The sequence below is a fragment of the Botryllus schlosseri genome, chromosome 16 (assembly GCF_051294905.1).
Source record: "Botryllus schlosseri isolate E-star chromosome 16, Bs_hap1, whole genome shotgun sequence".
NCBI classification, from domain to species: Eukaryota; Metazoa; Chordata; class Ascidiacea; order Stolidobranchia; family Styelidae; genus Botryllus; species Botryllus schlosseri.
This window is the reverse complement of record NC_137251.1, coordinates 22,067,296-22,086,879: the sequence shown is the minus strand read 5'-3', so window position 1 is coordinate 22,086,879 and position 19,584 is coordinate 22,067,296. Positions and strand designations below refer to the sequence as shown.

Here is a 19,584-nt window from a genome sequence, read left to right as displayed (position 1 = left end):
TTAAAATGTGAAACTAGAACTAGAACTACTCTTTGGAACTCACAACTAGAACTAGAACTACTTAACTTTAACGACCTTTCAAAACCATGCAACTAAACTAGATTCAATTACGAAGCAACTCATTCATATTTATTTTATCGGAATCGGAAACAGTTTCCGCATGAACACTGTTAGTAGTGAGGAGTCTGAGCTAGCATTGGCTGCAATAACATCACAGAACAACGGTATCATAATTCACGCCTGACGATGACACATGTTTTATGGTTCTTTGGCAACCAAGTGTTTTTTTCAAATGCGCAACTAGAACTAGAATACTCATTTTCCAAAATCTGCAATTAGAACTAGACAAAATACCATCAGTGAGTTGACTGTCAAATAACTAAATTGGTAGTTTGTACCAGGCATGAATTTTTACTTCAGCAATTTCACTGACTACCTTTATGACCACTGCTTCTGCTTTTATTTACTGCCCTACCTGCCTTTCTAGATAGCAACCCTGGTTCACTTACGTCGGATGCCATGATAAGAGTGTGGATGGATGATGAAGTAATCGTGGATTGGACCGGACCTTGTGGCCGCAATGATGGAGATAGAATACCGTTTTTCAAAATCGGTCAGTGTCGGCTATTTATGCTGCACATATTTTTAGTATACAATTCAATGAAATATGGATATTGAAATGAACCCGAATATGTGCGGCTGAGACTCAGCATGGGTGATCGTCAGCAAGTACTAGAGAATTTAAATAGATAGATAGAGCACTAACCGACTATGCCATTGAGTCGGTGGAGACATTTAGTTTCATCATCGTAATTTCTCTCTTACTCGGAGCTGCATTTCCGTTAGGCTACGTTTGAAATCCGGCTTAATTGCGGATGCCGTCACTAGGTGGTTATGTTTCACAAGAAACAAAAACATGATAGCGAGTGAATATTGATTGCAAATCAGTGGGATTTGTGCCATTCCCTTTCAGATACCAGTTTTTACATGTAAGGCTTCACCTTGGAAAGTTTTATCGTATTGTTCGGTTCAAATGCAACAGCGTGACACCACTTGCTTAATTACCAATCAACTTAAAAATATTGGAGATAGAATTAGCATTTCAGAAAGAAGTTTCGATTTCCGCATACGCCATTGCACACTGCGTACCTCCAATGACCAATGATGGCTCTGGCGGGCGTATCATTCCAGATCATATCTATGAGTTTAGTGTGTGTCCTGACCTCCAGGTTTAGAATCACTGCTCGACAATGATAGACTTGAACTCGACCCAGGCGCGACAACTCAGTGTTCAACAGACTTCATTTGTTCCATTCTGTAGTTAAGGAATCCATTCTGTCAACCCCAACCCTAATCTATAGAAGTTCATAATTCTTCGTAGTAAGGGAACTTACTCTCATACAAATACCAACTGCCTCTTCATAAAATATATTTAGCTACCGCGGTATATAATGTGCAGTTCTTTTGACAATTTCACTCGTTAAACGATGCAGAAGAATGTCAGTAGAGGAGTGCTTCGTTACTAACCATCTCTGTATTCACTACAAGTTGCTTTTTATCAATTCCTTTCTGTTTCAGGAGTTTATAATCCATCCGGAAGCCCGTCGTCGATACGTTTCTTCATGAGAGGGTACAAACACACTCACATTCCGACAGAACAACATCCAGACAAGAAAGTGCGAAATTCGGCGAATAAATTGTCCGTATGCTCGAGAAGAGATACGGACCTGAACCGTAACGGTATGCTACATAACAGCTTTGGTTGGACATTTACATAATTTTAGTGAGGTACCTTATTAGAGAGAAATCTCGGTAATCTATTTCTAATCCGATTTGCCCAAGGTTCTTTGCGCCATCTCTTATTCTATTCTAATTCGTCAAATGTTTCTAAGCTCTTGCTTTTCCTGAAAATGCACCAGGAGAACCGTGTCGTGCGAAATGAACCAAGCTTGGTGTGCAGACATTTCTCGTTCTCATGCTTATGAGAAGGGAACTATGATCTGATATGGACTGAACTTGACTTTTGTTGTATTTCTTTTTAATTTAGAATTTAATTCACTTTCCAAGTTTTTTGCCGAATCACTAATTCTAATTCAAATCTAGTTTTAAAAATGTGTAGCGATGATGCTAATTCTAATTTAATTTGGAAAAAATCGTGTAGCTAAAATTCTGATTATAATCTAGTTTAAAAAACAGTGCAGGTATTATTCCAATTGTAATCTAATTTGGAAAGTTGAAAATTTTCTAGTTGGCCAACTCTGCTGCGCAATAGGGTTGTACAAGAAAACTTTTTTTTTTCGAATTTTCCTGGTACACCATGAAAATCAGAAAAAACAACTTATTTATTGGCTTCAAGTATCAATAGAAAACACAGCTCATGAAAATTTAACGGTGCTATTTTGTTCTCTTTATCAACTTTTTTTTATTTCTGTAGTGTCTTTATTCTCAAAAAGCATGGCTCAATTCCAACCTGAAAAGTCATCAGCGTAGAAAATTTTAGATTTAAAAAAAATTAGAACAATGTATATCAACTATCGCACAATGTTCTTTTGAATTCACCACTAGTTTCTGACGATTACCCCTGACGAGTGTCAGCCGAAAATAATCGGGCTTATTTTAACACCAATATAGTACGGTACTCAATTGTATATTGGTGTTCTGTAGCCAACCTGCCAGCGTTGCAACCAAGTCACAAGGTTCAGAGTCACAAGTCAATCTCACTTTTGTAGTTTTGACTCGAGTCAAGTCGAGTCATTTTCAACTCACCACCGAGTCAAGTCCGAGTCCAAGTCACGGAGTACAGTGTCGAGTCCGAATCACCATGTTTTGACTCGAGTCCGAGTCCAAGTCATGGTGTTGACTGTTCAGTTAACGGTTAATGTCATGTGAAACCCACTTTTTACAACTCTGCTCGTTGGTAACGAATGCTTCGCATTCACAATATACTAATTTTCCTCACTTTTATCAGTTTCTTATCGCATTTTCAAGTACGTACCAGTACTGATAAACGAATTTAAAATAGTTTGATAACTTGACTATTCTTCGAAATTACAATGAAATACCTGTCTTTGTAGACACAGTCTCGAGTCATATGACTTGGTCTGAGTCATGCGCAATGACTCGAGTACAAGTCGAGTCAACAGAAAATCACGACTCTAGCCTGGCTCGAGTCAAGTCATGACTTGAGTGATTACAACCCTGGTACTTCCAAGAGTCTTTCTTTTAATAATAGTTATTTTTTAACAACTGTACTACACAATATGCATGCATGCTCTCAGTCAAAATACATTTTAACGCCCATCTTTTGCAGCTGTCAAGTCCTTTAAGAAGCTTCGATTCGCTACGTTATCATCTGGTAGCGCAATGAAATGTACGCTGCACGCCGAAAACGATTATCTGGCGTTCCTGCTTGCCGCGCGTTTTGGGAAGATGAAAGTCAATACCTACACACAGAAGATTATCAGCCATCTCATTTACGAGCTGGAGGTAATTAAGAAATGCTCGACTTAAGATGGCATTGATCTTGTGTTGCTGCTGGAAAATAAAGTGAACAACAACTGACATATATGAAGACAGGAGTCCATAATGTGTCACCAGAAGTGGTTGTATGCTGTCGTACGACTTGGACAGCTAGAAAATTTTCAGCTTTTCAAAATGTGATTAGAATGAGAATAATAGCTACACAGATTTTTCCAAATTAGATTGAGCGTTCAAACTGCAGTAGTGTTCATTCCGCCCTACAACTATGTACTCGGTCCTTTATACATTTCGTCTTCTTTCATATTTTAGTGCCTCTTGTGTACAGCGCCTTAGTGTAGTAATGATTGGGGCAAGTGTTTGTTGCAGTTAAATCCGTGGAAAGTTGCATTTATTTTCCACAAAAGTTGCACTAAATAACCACATTTTGGGCGGTTGTCTAAAAAAAGGTCAACTTCCCCAGTTCCAACCCGAAAATACAGTTTCCATCCACATTCTCCTTTGGTTGACCAAATGCTAAAAAAAAAGGTCAACTTTCCGGCTCAGCTCCCGAAATACTCGTTTTTTTCAGTGCTGATTTACAGTATTTCAGTCGAATTTGGCCGTGTATGTCACCGAAAATCTCAAAAAACCGTGACATAATCAAGCGATCTATTTACATATACTGACAAATATTTCCAGTAGAAAGTTGGTTGCATCAAAAATCGAAAAAACTTTCATGAATAATCGAAAAAGTTGCACTATAAGATTCCTCCAAACAGCATTCTACATAACTTCGGAATATTTAGGAAGCTGCCGAAGCTGTAAACAAAAAGTTGCCCTAGTAATGATATATTGTTATATTGGGTACTCGATAAATTATTTTATTATTGTTATAAATTAGAACTTACAAAACTTTTCATTGTATTAAATCGGAATTGGATCGAAATACGACAAAAATCAAGTTCAATTCATATCAAATCAGAGTTCTGTAGAGATACAGGGACTTGCAGCTGATTAATTTTATACATTACTTTGGCTAGTTCAAATATATAATCATCACTAATTTTAAGAATACGCAACATTCTGCAGTACGTATCAAGTCGAGTATAGAGCGGTATTTGAGCAATAGCTCTTAAACCTTTGTTCTGAACGACCTGAAGCTGGTACAATAGGGTTTTGGTTACAGATCCCCAAATTATAATACCATACTGTAGGTGGGAATGTATGATAGAAAAATAAAGAGTACAGAGAAATGGTTTTGGAACTATTGGGTTAAGCTTCCATAATACAGCAATGTTCCGTGAAACTTTTGCGCATACATTGGTGATATGATCACGCCATGTTAGACCTTCATCTATATCAGTGTTTCGCAATCTTTTATATAATTCGTGTTTCAATCGGCCAATACGATCGGGAATTACATATATTTTGCTAACAATCTTTTAATCCCCTCTCTGCTCACGTAATCAGATTTACCGGTAGAGCTAATGAGGTGTGCTGGAAAAGGTAGGACCCCTAAATAAGAATTGAACGTCTTAGGGCGGACCCGTTGGTATATTGACTTCGATACATTATGCTATTTCGTGACCTCCTATATCTGCTACGTCAAAAGATATGGAATTCGCCAAAACTAAAAGGCACACACGATTTCAGAATGGTATTGCTTCACTGGCAAATAATTTTTCCCTGCGGGATGGCATTTATCCGGTGGGGCTCAGATCGCCAGGACAGGAACATTCGGCGCCAGCCATTTAGCCAATTAAACATATATGCATATTGTATATATATCGAGGTTTTGGGGTCACCACACGGCATTCCTTCTCGGCCAAGGTCTTCTCGCTGCTAATTGTTCTGGCACACTTCTTAGAGTTGCATGTTACATGGCCTATAACTTTATATGCCTTGGTGCGTCGTGGCGCAGTAATGGCCGACGCCGAAGTCTCTATTTCTATAAATTCTAAGTATTTTCAAGGGGTGTCCAATAATCAGATATTAGGCAATATTAAATCGCGCAAAGAGCGCGAAATTTTTTTTTGAAAAGTGACATAAATTTTAAAAAAATACCTTAATTTATGTTCATTCACGAAATAATTTTGGGCCCCTTCGAGCTCGCCCCCCAGTTGGGGGGTTTGGGGTGCGGCAGTTACGGTCCTGTTCCCCACTACCCAGCACTTCTGTCGTCACAGAGCAGCTATTTGTTGGTTTGACTATACAAGACACACAACCACACTAGTACGCAAGACAATCGCCTAAAACTGCAACATAAAACTTATTGTGAACCGATACCAGTAACGCTCAAAATTTCGCGAAAGCGTTATTGCACGTCAAACTAGTCGTGCTGAATGCGTTTGTGACGCCATGATTGGCCATCCAGAGTTAAAAATAAGGTTTTTTGAACAACACGCAATATCATTTTCGATACATACATTCCATAGCAGTTCATTAGGTAACGGTAATTGCGCATGTGTCTTCGTGAATATGTAGACTGTCCTGCATATAATTTTGAACAAATATTCCCCACCAGAAACCATTGAATTCCCCACCGTTTGGGAACCACTGATCTATATGAATTCCAAGGTACTTGAAATACTTGCACAGGTCTAGTTGTTGTCTTGAAATTGCCTTTACCCCTGTTGTATATTTGAGATGGTTCATGAACTCCTTCTGATGGGTTCATCTCAATGTGAATATACTAATCAATTGTAGATTGAAGTTCTGTACCTTCAATAAGGTCTTCAAAGTATATTTTACGTGTCGATTATTGACTGGTTTGTAATTTTCTGCTTAGAATCAAAATCTCAAGATCGAATCGATGCAAAAGGAGCTGAGAAAGTACAGAATGCTGTTCCGAAAGTCTGAACGCATTAAAGAAGCAAGATTTGACGATGAGTTGTGAGACAAATAAGTGCGGTTACACTCTCGCGTCGTCACGCTATCAAACGAAAATAAGCGAGACTGAAAATATTCAACCCCAACTGTGTCACTGTCGCGTGTTGCAGTAACGCCGTAATAGTCATTGGATTATATATCAGGGGTCGGCAACCTTTTGATAGTCACGTGCCAAATTTCGAGTGCACAACATTTTGGCGGGCCGGAATTATTCTTTTTCCATTTCTTTTGCATTGTTGGCCAAGCTGGGATAAAGACCAATTTCAAGAACATACTCTTTGTCAAAGTCATTCAGCGATATGCTCTTTGTATGAAATTTGTCATTGAATTCAACTGCATCACATTTCAAATGGGCCCATTTGAAATTTTCTGGCAATGGTATTGGCGTCCACATTGAACGGAGTACTGAGTAGTCAGAATTTATTTTGTACAGAACGAATGTCGGAAAAGCGAGTGGAAATTCAGTAATTAATATTCCTATATCACAGTTACAAATGTATGGTGCTGGTACTAGGTTTACTCTCCTCCAGTATGGTAGAGTGAGCATAATTTTCTTTGTACTGTTGACTTTCTCAGAGTCGCAGTTTTATTTGAAATGCTTCTCAACATCTCATGTATTTAGTTGTTTCCCCCTGAAGTTGCAAATTCAATTTGTTTAGATGTGACGTTAAATGTACTACCAAAGCAAGATTAGATACCCATTTGCGATGACAAGATTATGAGTCGGCGATGTTTGTATTTTCAAGGAAAGTTGCTATTTCATTTCTCAGTTCATGCACTCGTGCAAGCATAGCTTCTCGACTTAATGCGCGAACATGGCAAATTTACAAGACATCGCCATATTGATGCTCTGCTTCTAGTAATATTTGAGGTAGGCTAACTGTCGGTGATTCAGTTCGTGAGATAAAATAAGCTTTCACCTTTGTGTCCAAAACGCTATCCAGGTTTGTTGTCTTGGCGTAAAATGTATTCTGGTGAATTAAACTATAGATGACTAAAATACGGAGGCTAGTTATCTATAATGAAACAGGGAAAGTTTGAGATGTTGTCATTGCGTCTGAGCAGAGGAACGGCACCTTTATTGTCGCACCATATCTGAGTGGCAAATAACCCTTAAAAAAGTATACCTTCGGTTGCGCGATACACCCGCTTGATAAGCACTGGTCTAGTCTACTCTACAGACATTCTCCATCTCCTACTTTTAGTACGAGATAGACAACTAGTCGACCCCCTTCGTACCAGTTTTATGGCGTAACAATAGACTAATACGACGTAGGATACTATTATATCGGAGAAATGCCGCAGTCTTTCTAAGCAGTGCTGCACTGCAGATAGGAACTCATTACGAAACCGCGGGCCGTTTTCTTATGGTAACTAATTATTTTGTCGCGGGCCGGATGATTTCGCTTGGCGGGCCGTAGGTTGCCGACCCTTGTTATATATTTTCATCCCTACTTCAACAGTTTTTGAGGCAAAACTACTTACTTCTCACAGTTTGAACTTTTAAAGTAGCCTACATAGTTTGGGATGTTTAATCTCCTTCTTTCAAATAGCATCACCGTAATAAGGGCTGGCATTATCGAGTGTCTGAGTGATTCAATCCTGAATCGAGTACGAATGATCTGGAAAGTTGAAATATGTAGCCTACCTTTTATGCGAGCACAAAGAGAATATTGCCGGTCTACATAACAGTCAAGATTATGAAGTATTTCTATTTCATTGCACTTTGTGACAATGCTGTGGGTTGATGACGATTTTCACAAACACACGTAGCTTTTATTACATGTTTTGTATGCTGCGATACGACCAATCTAGGTTCACAGCCTTCCACAGTGAAAAATAGTATCCAAACTATCATTCTCGTTGATAAATCTCCTCTTAGTGGCAAGGAGCGTAGCATTTCAGTACTCGAAAAATTTCTCATTGCTCGACTTGTATCATTGGAGTCAATACCCGATTCAGATTCCAGTACTCGAATCATTGCGCCCAGCCCTAAGAGCAACTAGCGAATATATTTTCAAAATTGCACCTATATATAATGCCATCAACCAGGAAGATGCAGCTTGCAATTTTAAAACTAACCACTTCCGATTTACTGCCAAAAGCATGCAATCCCTAGACCAGTGGTCGGGAACCTTTTTTGTCCGAAGAGCCATATTGGCCCTATCTTTTCCGTCTCAACTCCCAAAGAGCCATACAAGTCAATCAACTGTTACGTCACAATTGAAAATTCGTGACGTCATGGTAGCACTAAATCGAGCTCAATACATGGGATTCATCGTGTGTGCCATATTTTCTCTGTAAAAACTGGTATTTATTGTTCGAAAATATTGCTCGAATCGAGAGGTGAGGCACAGACGGGCCAAGCCTCACCATTGATAACGCAATTCACCGTGAGTAGCTTAGAATTGATTATAACTGATCATAATCGAATGTGACTGTCACACTGATTCCGAAAATCTAAATACTGATCGACTTCTCAATTCTCGAAGTATTCGGCGGTAACATAACGATGTGCTACACGCCTACATTTCATCGCCGTACTCAGGGTTATAATGACTCGAGTCACGATTTTCTGATGACTCAACTTGACTTGAGTCATTTTCTCCAAATAAGGAAATGACTCGACTCGAATCGAGTCAATTTGTGTATTGACTCGACTTGGACTCGAGTCATTGCGCATGAATTGAACCAAGTCATATGACTCGAGACTCAGTCGGCCAAGACCGACATTTCATTGTAATTTCGAAGATTAGTAAGGTAACGACACTATTGGGATTTCGTCTATTTGTACTGGTATACTTAAAAATGCGACCAGAAACTGCTGAAACTGAGGAATATTAATATATTTTAAATGCAAACCATTCGATATCACAAAACAGAGTTATAAAAAGTGGATTTAAAAAGACTCTAACTGAGCAATCAACACAATGACTTGGACTCGGACTCGAGTCATAGTACCATGACTCGGACTCGACTTTCAACTCACTGACTTGACTCGATTCAAAACTATAACAGTGAGATTGACTTGTGACTCGGAGCCTTGTGACTTGGTTACAACCCTGCCGGTATTACACGTAGCTATATGCCTACCAATCAAGAACGTGGATAACTATAACGTTGTTTGTAATTCGAGTTTGTAATTGTCGCATCCACAACATTTCATTTCGCGCCATAGATCAGCAAGACAATGCGTATTTGGAGACTGCGTTTGAAATGCTCTTTGATTAATCAACGTATCGCACAATTCAAGATTTCGAGTCGGGTACATAGAATTCGCGAGTGATGTTGGCCACAGGCGTCACAGTAAATTATATTTGATGATTTTTAAAAGAGGAGGTCCGAGCCCCTAAACCTGAAGAAGGCATTGTGTTTACCCCTCAAAGACATGTTTCTACTGCTACGAGAATAATTATTCTTGCCGTGATGAAAATTTACCAACAATTCGTCGCAATATTGATCAATTCAGTACAAAAAAAAATTGACAAAGAGCCATATCTTATACCTAAAAGAGCCATATATGGCTCGCGAGCCATAGGTTCCCGACCACTGCCCTAGACCATGGTTAGTTCTCAAAACTACCTGCAGACCTTTCACACTTCCATTTTCTCACACTTATACATGCCGTGTGATAGAAATGCGATTCTCCTCTATTACTAGGAAAGCCGGCCACTTTGACCGCATTTGGGCCATTTCATGGTTCGTCACACCAGTAGAAATAACAAAAGTAAGCGGATGTTGTCTGAATACAAGTCTTTGATCTGTGTATTACAACTGTTTCCCTGAATTTAAACAAAGCCAAAAATCCGAAGAAATAAGTCTGCTTTAGGATATTATTCCTTTGTTTTACATTTGTATTACATTGCTTTTATAATAGTTTCATTTCCTTAGTAACTGCATTTTGATCTCAATTATTTGACACTGATCCCACACATATTTTCCTATCCTCATTATTTGAGCCCCACCGATATTGGATTTTTCAGTCAATACCGATAAGTAGCATCTTCACCGATAACTTCTATATATTCAGCCTCTAGCCATTAGGGTGGAGGGAAAACAACTTTTTTTATCAAATCAAAAGAGGGGGTTCTTAAATCCAAACAAATGATCTAAAACTTTTTGCCCCCCTTTTCCAGCCGGCAACCCCCCCCCAAATTTCTGCGCACGAGGGGGTTAAATTGCCCGTCTCGACAAGCCGACAACCACTGGTCGTAGAGTCATGATATATAGCCATTTAGCATAAGGTGCTTTCCGAAACTTAACAGCATTTGCATGAATAGCTTAGCTTTACAGCCATTGCTATATATGTCGGCTATGTCGCAGCTATGTTGCGGTTATGCCGGCTATGTCGCAGCTATGTTGCGGTTATGTCGGCTATGTAGCAGCTACGTAATCAACTCCGGGCATGCAGAAGTGGATTTTGCAATAATTTGAATTTTGACATTGGCTTACATACGTTTCAGGCAAAGGATTTAATGCCGAAGTCTGATCCAAAAGCAGATGCTAGTTGTCTTTATACATTGCAATGTCATAGTATTTGTAATGCAAATACAATAGACGAAAAAAGATTGGGTTTCCTTGTTGTCTAGCTTTCCTGATGGTCAGTTATAAGTATTTGAATATAAAGTTTATTCTACTACGGTACAAGTTCGTATATGTACCTACATTAGGTCAGTTCAAAAATAACTTTTTCGGATTCCAGCCATTCATTGACGAAATTGTCAGGTTACCCTAAAAAATGCTGCACACCAAATTTGGTTGAATTCTAACAAGTATAAAACTCCGCAGATCCGATTAAAAATTTTAATTTATTAGGAAAAATTAAAAACAAAATCCAAATTTTTCTGTCAACCCATGAAATTGTTGAAATATCTTCAAAGACGATGCAAAATAAATTTGAGTCAATTCCAACTAGTAGAAGCGGAGTTATTCGAGTTTTTCGTTGATATTCTCGGATTATTATTCTCCGATCAAGGATCAAGGAAAATCTCAAATAACTCCGTACGTAGGCGACATAGCCGAGATAGCTGCTACCTAGCCGACATACTCGACATATATCTGCGACATCTGTCACATAGTCGACCTGTAGCTGCAATAAAGTCCAAATAGCTCCGACATATCTGTGACATAGCCGCTACATAGCTGCGACATAGCCGACATGCACAAAATAGATGGACCCGGAAAGGCTGCACGAAATAATTGTAGTGTGATAACTTTAATTTTTCAAATTACAATGAAATTCTTGATAGACCCATGTCTCGAGTCATATGACTTGGTCCGAGTCATGCGCAATAACTCGAGTACAAGACGATTCACTACACAATTTGACTCGAGTCAGTTTTCATTTTTAAGAAAATGACTCGAGTCATTACAACCCTAGCTGCATGTGGATAGTTTTTAACTGTGAGGAATAGATCCATATTCCCATTGTAGCAGTCTGAGATATTTTTTCTATGACTCCCTACTACCATTTTGTGTCCTCATGAAAGTTACCGATGTTTTTCAACTCTCATGGCTCATACCAATATTTCTTTCAAATTGAGATATCGACTCGATATTGTCATATTTATTGTGATCTTTACGATTCAAGAGACTTCAACAATTGCAATACATTGAAAAGATAAGACTTTAAATGGCTTGGTGCAGTCAAGACACCACTCTACCGTGACAGCTTTTTTTCGCAATCAACATTCAGTCTCAATCATGTTGCGCATAAATTTGATTTTCCTGCTTGTGTTATCTTATTCTGTGTTGTATTCTTGTCGTAGTTCAGTTTTCCCGGTGGGTTTCCAATTCATACCAAATAAACGTTTTCGTAAATGCTGTCGATATGGAACTGTCTTATGTACCGCAAAGATGGTAAGCAAAGGAGTACTCTGGTAGATTTTGCCTACCGCATTACTTACGTGGTTATCTCAGACTACTTCTACTTGAATAGTATTTTGGAAAAGCTAAATACTTTTTACAATTCAGATTTTGAAAAGTATAAAATAGTTTAGGTATTGGTTGCATCGATGTTACACGTTAAATCACCTTCAGAATATTGAGATAGGGTTAGAGTTGCGCCTATTTGTAGTATGAACACTGAACAGTCATTTTGCATTGGCTGCGAATACAAATCTTGCAATTTCAAAAGCAGTCGCCTGCGATAATGCTAGTAGTGTGAGAACGCGCAACCAAATCATCGTTTCAAACTATTTTTAGGACCTTTCTTTTATTATAGGCTTACCATACGTCCTCTTTTAAGAGGATTTGTCCTCTTTTTTGACTTTTTTGAAAGTGTCCTCGGAGGACGCCCTTTTGTCCTCTTTTTTGAAAATTTAGGTCAGATTTAGAGGAAATTGCAAGTGATATGCCGCAAATTAGCACAGAAGTTAAGCTCCGGCGGGTATTTCGGAGTGAAAAACAGTGACCTTTTTTTTTTTTTTTTTAGTCAACCGATAACGAAGTGGGAAAAATTTACCGGTTTTTGAGAATTCTTCTCCGATTTTGCATGTCTGAACTTTCTGAAAAAGTGTCCTCTTTTTAGATTTCCAAAATATGGTAAGCCTATTTTATTACTTCCACAAGTTTGTGGATCTCAAATTGCTACTTTTTAGTGCTGATTAAATAGAAACTTACAGCTCTATACGAGTGAACATGAGAGATATTCTTTCATGGCCAAGCCGAAATAAATGCAACTACATCCGTGCTCGTGCTCATTGCACAACAAAGGGTGAAATTATTTGAATTGGTCGTTTGAGATGCTATCTACACCTTGTACCATTGATGATGAACTTGTAGATATCGCAGATGCTCTTCCTAATCTCGAGCATTTGGTAAACCATTTCTGAGAGACTGTCAACTACAGTCTATAGTGGTACATGTCTACTTTCTGCTGTGAGAAACACTTGGACGATGAGGCCGCAATTCACCAGTCCACATGAACAGACTTCACAAATTCATCGAAGACTTCTTCGCTCTTCCCACATTGCAGTCACTATTCGGTTTCCAGGAATCATTATTCATCAATACTATGTGACCGTTTCTTCAGTTGTTTTTTCATGTGTTGTAGCGGTTGCCAGTAAATTCGGCCCTCTGAGAATATTGTATGAAAATGTATCAACAACCGTTAACATGAATTAGTTTTGTATATTGTACTATAATCAAGTGATTTGGAGGTCAGGGTATGCGTAGATCGCGGGAGATAACGCTGATATTCACGGGGCCGAATTTACCCGGTAAATTACATTACATAATTGTATTATTATCAAGTGATTTGGAGGTCAGGGTATGCGTAATCACGCAGTCATGGGATAAAACATGGATATCAACGGGGCCGAATTTACCGAGGTGCTAATCCAATCAGTAAATTCGGCCCTCGGAGAATTCTGTGTAAAAATGTATTACCAACTGTTAATGTGAATCAATTATATTAATATAATATCAAGTGATTTGGAGGTCAGGGCATGCGTAAATCACACAGTCACGGCGTGATTAGATCACGTGACGAAACGATGCTAGGGGTTAGGGTTAAGTAATGTTATAGTAGGTCTCCCCCTACCGGAATCCCGGTACGTTTTGCGTGATTGATCAGTTGAGCAGCGATGATTCTCCAAGTTGAAGTACTTTATTAAAAAAATAGAACGTTGTGTGAGCAAAAGACACCAATTCCACACAAGTCTCAGTACCCAATATGGTAGTAACCATATTGGCTCATTCTTTGATTTATGTAGGCCTATCTCAGAGTTAACTGTTATCAAAATGATCCACCAATCCAGTTGGTGCCAACAGAGGATTAGTTTTAGTACATTATAAGAATAGCCTATAGCCTATACATTGAGGTCTGTGAGTCTAGTTTATCCTAGATTTCATTCCTGCCCTGACGAGTGCCAGCAGAAAATGTTCGGGTTCATTACAATACTCGTATTATGCCAAAGTATTTCAGGATTCTGAATCTGTTCCACATCTAGGGTCTAGATCTTCTGTTAGTTTCATTACCAGGTACAGTATAGAGTGGAATGATGATGATGATGATGGCAATATTGACGACACTCTCCCATCTTTTCATTACATCGCAAGTTAAACAGGATCGTTTGCAATACTTCCTCGGCTTCAAAATCAAGACTCGAATAATCCCTCAAATGATCCTAAGTTACATACCTCACAAACAAAGTTCTGGTAACGGATTTATTAATAATCCATCACATGAAAATCAACTCCAAGAAAGACGGGGAAACTTAGAACTGAATCATCTGTCCCTTCCTCTTCTTGTCGCCTCCAAGTTCGAAATGCTTGCACCTCTTGATCGCGAGCTGCTTTCTGGCTTTGCAAGTCGTGCACTCCATTCTCAACAAGATTTTCTTGGTGGTTTTCGCCTTCTTTCTGAACACGACTTTGGTCTGTCCTCCGTATCCGCTCTGTTTTCTGTCATATCGACGCTTTCCTTGCGCGTACAAGGAAGCCTTGCCGGCCTTGTACTGGGTTACTTTGTGCAGGCGATGTCGCTTGCATTCTTTTCCGCGACAATATGTCTTACGGGTTTTGGGAACATTCACCATTTCGGACGTGGGCACGTTGGCGCAGCCAGAGAGGAAAAGACCAGACTCTGATTTACACGCGATGGCGCACACGGTTTGCGTGGTGGTGCGTGACATTTCTTCGACACGATCTAGTATTTGTTAGATTGAATTCAGAATTTTCATCGCATACGCATACCACTTGAAAATTTATCATTTCTTGTTATTACCAATTTCTAAACATATTGCTGGATTAACATTTGCTTCTTCATATACTGATGATTATCGGGCGGACACGGATCATCATCATCATCATTGGTTTATTAGCAATTTTTACAGTGGCGGCTCGTCCTATAGGGCAACTGGGGCATTGCCCCACCTAAAATTCTGTTCACTAACAATTTAACCATTTATAGACGCACAGCAATCAGTATATACCGAGATCACGGCGAAACCCGCATTATTCTTGTGCTTTCGCTAACAAATGCCCATACATAGCGAAGTCTCTGCGAAAATCGAATTCTCTTCTGCGTTTTCGCTTTGTGAATGCCTAGCCGGGGCTTGCCCCGGTAGCGCTCATAACAAGCTTTCACTATCTAATCTCTCAAAGCCGCGCACAATAAAGAAACGGTGATTTAGTCTCTCCTATTCGTAAAATGGCCGAGCAAGTGGGGCAACTATGCCTGTCGCCCTTAAGGTGTGATGTAACAATCGTATCTATATCTGAACTCGGTTACCGTGATATGCGTTGACTCGACCTTTGCTGGTATATGTCGATTTTGACGGTGTTTCGCACCATGATAATTCTTGAAACTTGGTACGATATGTCGTGAAGGTAGTATTTAGCACTGCTCCAAGTTTCAGGCTTGCTACTCAAAGATAAGGGTAGTAATTTCGTTTCCGAAGTTCAGTGTGTGCTGATCTATCATGTACATTGTACAGCAACCAGATTTTACTCAAAAGCCGGTATTGGTCTCCATTGATTTTGACGATGTTCCATACCGAGATCGGTCATGATATTTGGCACAGTAAGTCTTAATGTTAGTATCGACCGCTGTAATAAGTTTTAAGTTTGTCACTGAACTATGTGGGTGGTAATTTCGTTTCCAAATTCGAGTGAGAGCTGACTCTTCATTTATCGCTAACAGATTTACGCAAAAGCCGTTATTGGTCTCTATTGATTTTAACGATGTTCCATACCTAGATCTGTCATGAGCTTTTGCACGGTATGTCTTGATTTTAGTATCGAACGCGGTGCCAAGTCTTAAAGTTGACGCTCAATGATTGAGGCAGTTATTTCGTTTTCGAGGTCGAGTATGGTAGAGATGCGCGCTGATCTGATACTTAGCCTACCTACATCATTGCGGATCTCACGGAAAAGCCGGTGTCTGTCTGTGCTAATCTAGTCTGCGTTCCATAACGAGATCGGTGATGATATTTCCAATGGTATATCTCGATGATCGCATGAAACAGCTAACTAAGATTCTCGGTTTGCATTCAAATATTCACATAATTTTATGTTCGCCAATGTGCATTTCACTGTGAAATTGTGGCCTTCAAACCATTTGCTTACAATCCCCTGTCAAATGCGATAGCTATTTCATTTTCGATGTCGGCTAACAGGTGATCATTCGATCAGCCTATTCCTCGATCTATTTTACTCAAAGTTCGGTGTTCGTCTGTTTGTATTGATTTTGACAGTGTACCATTCCGGAATGGGTTATGAGATTGCGAATGCTACTTCTCGATGATTTCATGTAACAGTATGCTAAGTTTACGGCTTTCATTCATGTATTTTTTGATTAATATATTTTCCAACGGCGATTTGGCAGCAGACAGTAAGCCGCATGTGTTGCGTCACAATCTCCAGTTTCAAGGCCAAAATGTACTATGTTGTTCCGAGACCGAAGTTCCGAGGCTGCTGTCCTTAGTTCTTCAAAGACCATTCAAATTGATGTTCTGGATTCAATATGACAGGCCCAATCTATGAGATAACAATTGCGTATGTGTCCGAAGTCGTTGACCTTTGCAGTTAGGCTTACGCAATCTCTCGAGTTCTAGTCATTGGAATTAGTCTGGTCAAGTCAAGTGCGAACATGAATCGTATTGAATCTTTGCTCCGTACGTAGGCTAGTTTACGCAGTTGCCTTTAGAGCGAAAATTAAAGGTCTAGAAGACTACTCCTTGTCGCTTCGACATATTCCTGTCTTTTCATTGTATCGCATTTTTGTGGTGTATTGAACTGATAAAATTGCTAATAAACCAATGATGATGATGATAGAAATTGTCCAGTCCATTGATCCAATCGTACGCCGGGTACCTCCGCTTTGGTTGCCTATCACCTGGTCGTAACTCGTAACCACCAGCTCAGTGGTCGTAACACACCAGGATCGTGTTCGAAACACTTTCGGACGGCCTATCGATTTGCGTAATCTCTAACTCTACCATGAAATCATAACGCATGCTACTAAGGATGACCTGATAATTGATTCGTGGCATAGGGACGATTCTTAGTTCACGTACATTATGTAAAATAATCCTTTGATTAAAAAAATGAATAAAACATTTGTTACCACACTTCAAGTCACGGCTCACCGGCAAACCTCTCGCGGCACCTACGTTAAAATCACTGTTGTCGGGAAATTCATGTGACCATCATATTAAAGTTACTTTTTTACGTTGGAAAACGCCATTGTGACATCATGTTGATAAAAGTCGCTCGCAGCCCTTGCCCCACCACCCGATATTGTCACGAGCCGCCACTGCACTACACACGTATAATAACATACAGTCACTAAAATTGGACCTAGTAAGCAAGAAGTGGGGTATCTCGGCAGACTGGGGCCGCGGGCCACATTATCATGAACGACGGAAAACAGTCCGCGGGCCGGACAGAATCCCTTCGCGGGCCGTATGTTGCCCGCCCCTGGGTTAGTGGATCATCTTTTTCGTGCCAAGAGTGAGTTTTCATGTAATGCCTTTGGGTCACGTTTGCAAACCTAGAGGGTTTGGGGTATCAGGGTGTGTTATTCGACTTGTTTTAGGGGGAGGGGATAATCGCTATGCCGTTTGACTTTTGAGGGAAAATTACTCCCACATTGCGTAATTTTCTTGCTGTGTACCGGGAAAATGTAATTTTAGGCGGTTTCGTCAGACCGTTAAATAGCGATTAACAAATTTGATTCATACAAAGGAACCTTTCGAGTATCTAATACCATAATAATTCAACAAAAATTACGAATGCAGCTTTTGTAAAAATTGAATGCAACTTTCTCGCGATTTTAGTGCAACAGAAACCTGCCCTATTGATCACATTTGTTATATTAGGAATGTTGATGAGCACTCACGTCGAGCCGTCGTGTTCTATAGTGCATTTAATCATTTTAACGTTCCGACAGCAAAATTTAAATAACGATTACTTAGTAATCGCGTATTCTCATAGAATGACCAATATAGCAGTGGTTCTCAACCGGGGGTCCGCGGGCCCCTGGGGGTCCGCGAAGCATTTTGAGGGGGTCCGCGGAAGCCTCAAAATAGTTGATAACCTAATTTGTATTTTTTTAAACTCGGAAAATCGCGAGGCAGTTTCGCTTCATTACTAGTAACATTCCAGATCTCACATCAACAGAATGTCCGCCTGAGATGAAATATCCTACTCTGCAGACTCATTTTAATTGCTAAATTTGCAATAGCCTACTGATGCAAATTTTTTTGCTGTTAAGAGATGTTTTCTTTAAGATTGTGAAAAAAAAGTTGAATGAGTAAGGTCAATCGCGGTGACTTCGAAATGTTTACAAAAATCCATTTTCTTCTCTGATATTTATACATAGGGTTGCATTTAAAACTAATGGTTGCATGCTTGAAATATTTTAAATAGTGCTATAAACAAAAGCATTTATTTAAATGTGTTTTTTGAAGTTGTAAAATCATTCCATAATTGTGTAAATACTTTCCAAAAAACATGTTATTAGCGTACGGAAAATTTACCACCCGATATAGCCGGCGTATATACGTTATGAGATGGTTGGAACCTTGATAATAGTCGGTTCAACAGCTATAGTACGGATATATTTCATCAAAGAAGCAATATTTACACTATATTTTCAATTGTCAATGTCAATCCATTATGCCGTCACAGTTGATTATTCGTGACCTCATTGCCTAAAACAAAACAAAAAAAATATGTTTTAAGCAAGGGCCTTGTTTTAACATGTTTGTTATAGCCTATATCGATTTTTGTTTTAAATGTAACCGATAGCCTATATTGATTTTTGTTTTAAATGTAACCGGAGCTAAGCTAATAGATAGAAATGACCAGGGTTGACGTTATACGTTCATTAAAATAAATTGTTTGTCAATTTTGATGCCATATTTGTTGCGATCATATCCACATGTGTCGTCCGAAAAGTTACGCGTTAATATTACATTCGCCACCAGCTATATTGGTGGAAATGGATTTTCGGCAATCGTTCTTATCAAATCGAAGGCGCCGATTTTCAAGACACAACCACGTATTTAGGAAATGCAGTTGCAGAATTCGCTTTGTAATAGTAGAAGGCAACCCAATTTGAACATGCATCGTATGATCTTATTTTCAAGAAAAGTCATTTTGTTGCTGTTTATCACTAAGCCTACAGTTATCATTTGCACAAGACAGATGAAGATTGGACGAGAATTGAGCTAAATGTGAACTAAAACTTCGTGGTGGCCCTTGAAGACAAAAAGGTTGAGAACCACT

General features: G+C 39.3%; 2 protein-coding genes across 4 annotated transcripts in view; one reads left to right on the top strand and one right to left on the bottom strand.

The window, feature by feature from the left end:
- LOC145459207 (uncharacterized) overlaps positions 1 to 12,177 on the top strand; it is a 49,532-nt gene extending 37,355 nt beyond the window's left edge. For all 3 annotated transcript variants that reach the window (XM_080337839.1, XM_080337838.1, XM_080337840.1), the window contains 4 exons: positions 488 to 613; positions 1,579 to 1,740; positions 3,311 to 3,486; positions 6,248 to 12,177. In XM_080337839.1, coding sequence (XP_080193965.1) covers positions 488 to 613; positions 1,579 to 1,740; positions 3,311 to 3,486; positions 6,248 to 6,355 — 572 coding nt within the window. In that variant the 3' untranslated portion in view covers positions 6,356 to 12,177. The remainder of the gene's footprint in view (positions 1 to 487; positions 614 to 1,578; positions 1,741 to 3,310; positions 3,487 to 6,247) is intronic.
- A 2,326-nt stretch (positions 12,178 to 14,503) lies between these two features.
- On the bottom strand, positions 14,504 to 14,999 carry LOC145459208 (uncharacterized). Its single transcript, XM_080337841.1, has one exon. It carries the CDS (start codon positions 14,982 to 14,984, stop codon positions 14,568 to 14,570), a length of 417 nt encoding a protein of 138 aa, XP_080193967.1. The 5' UTR covers positions 14,985 to 14,999; the 3' UTR covers positions 14,504 to 14,567.
- Between the last annotated feature and the right edge of the window lie 4,585 nt (positions 15,000 to 19,584).

Coding starts and splice junctions, on each gene's coding strand:
- LOC145459208 (XM_080337841.1), bottom strand. CDS start 14,984: ATGTCACGCACCACCACGCAAACCGTGTGCGCCATCGCGTGTAAATCA.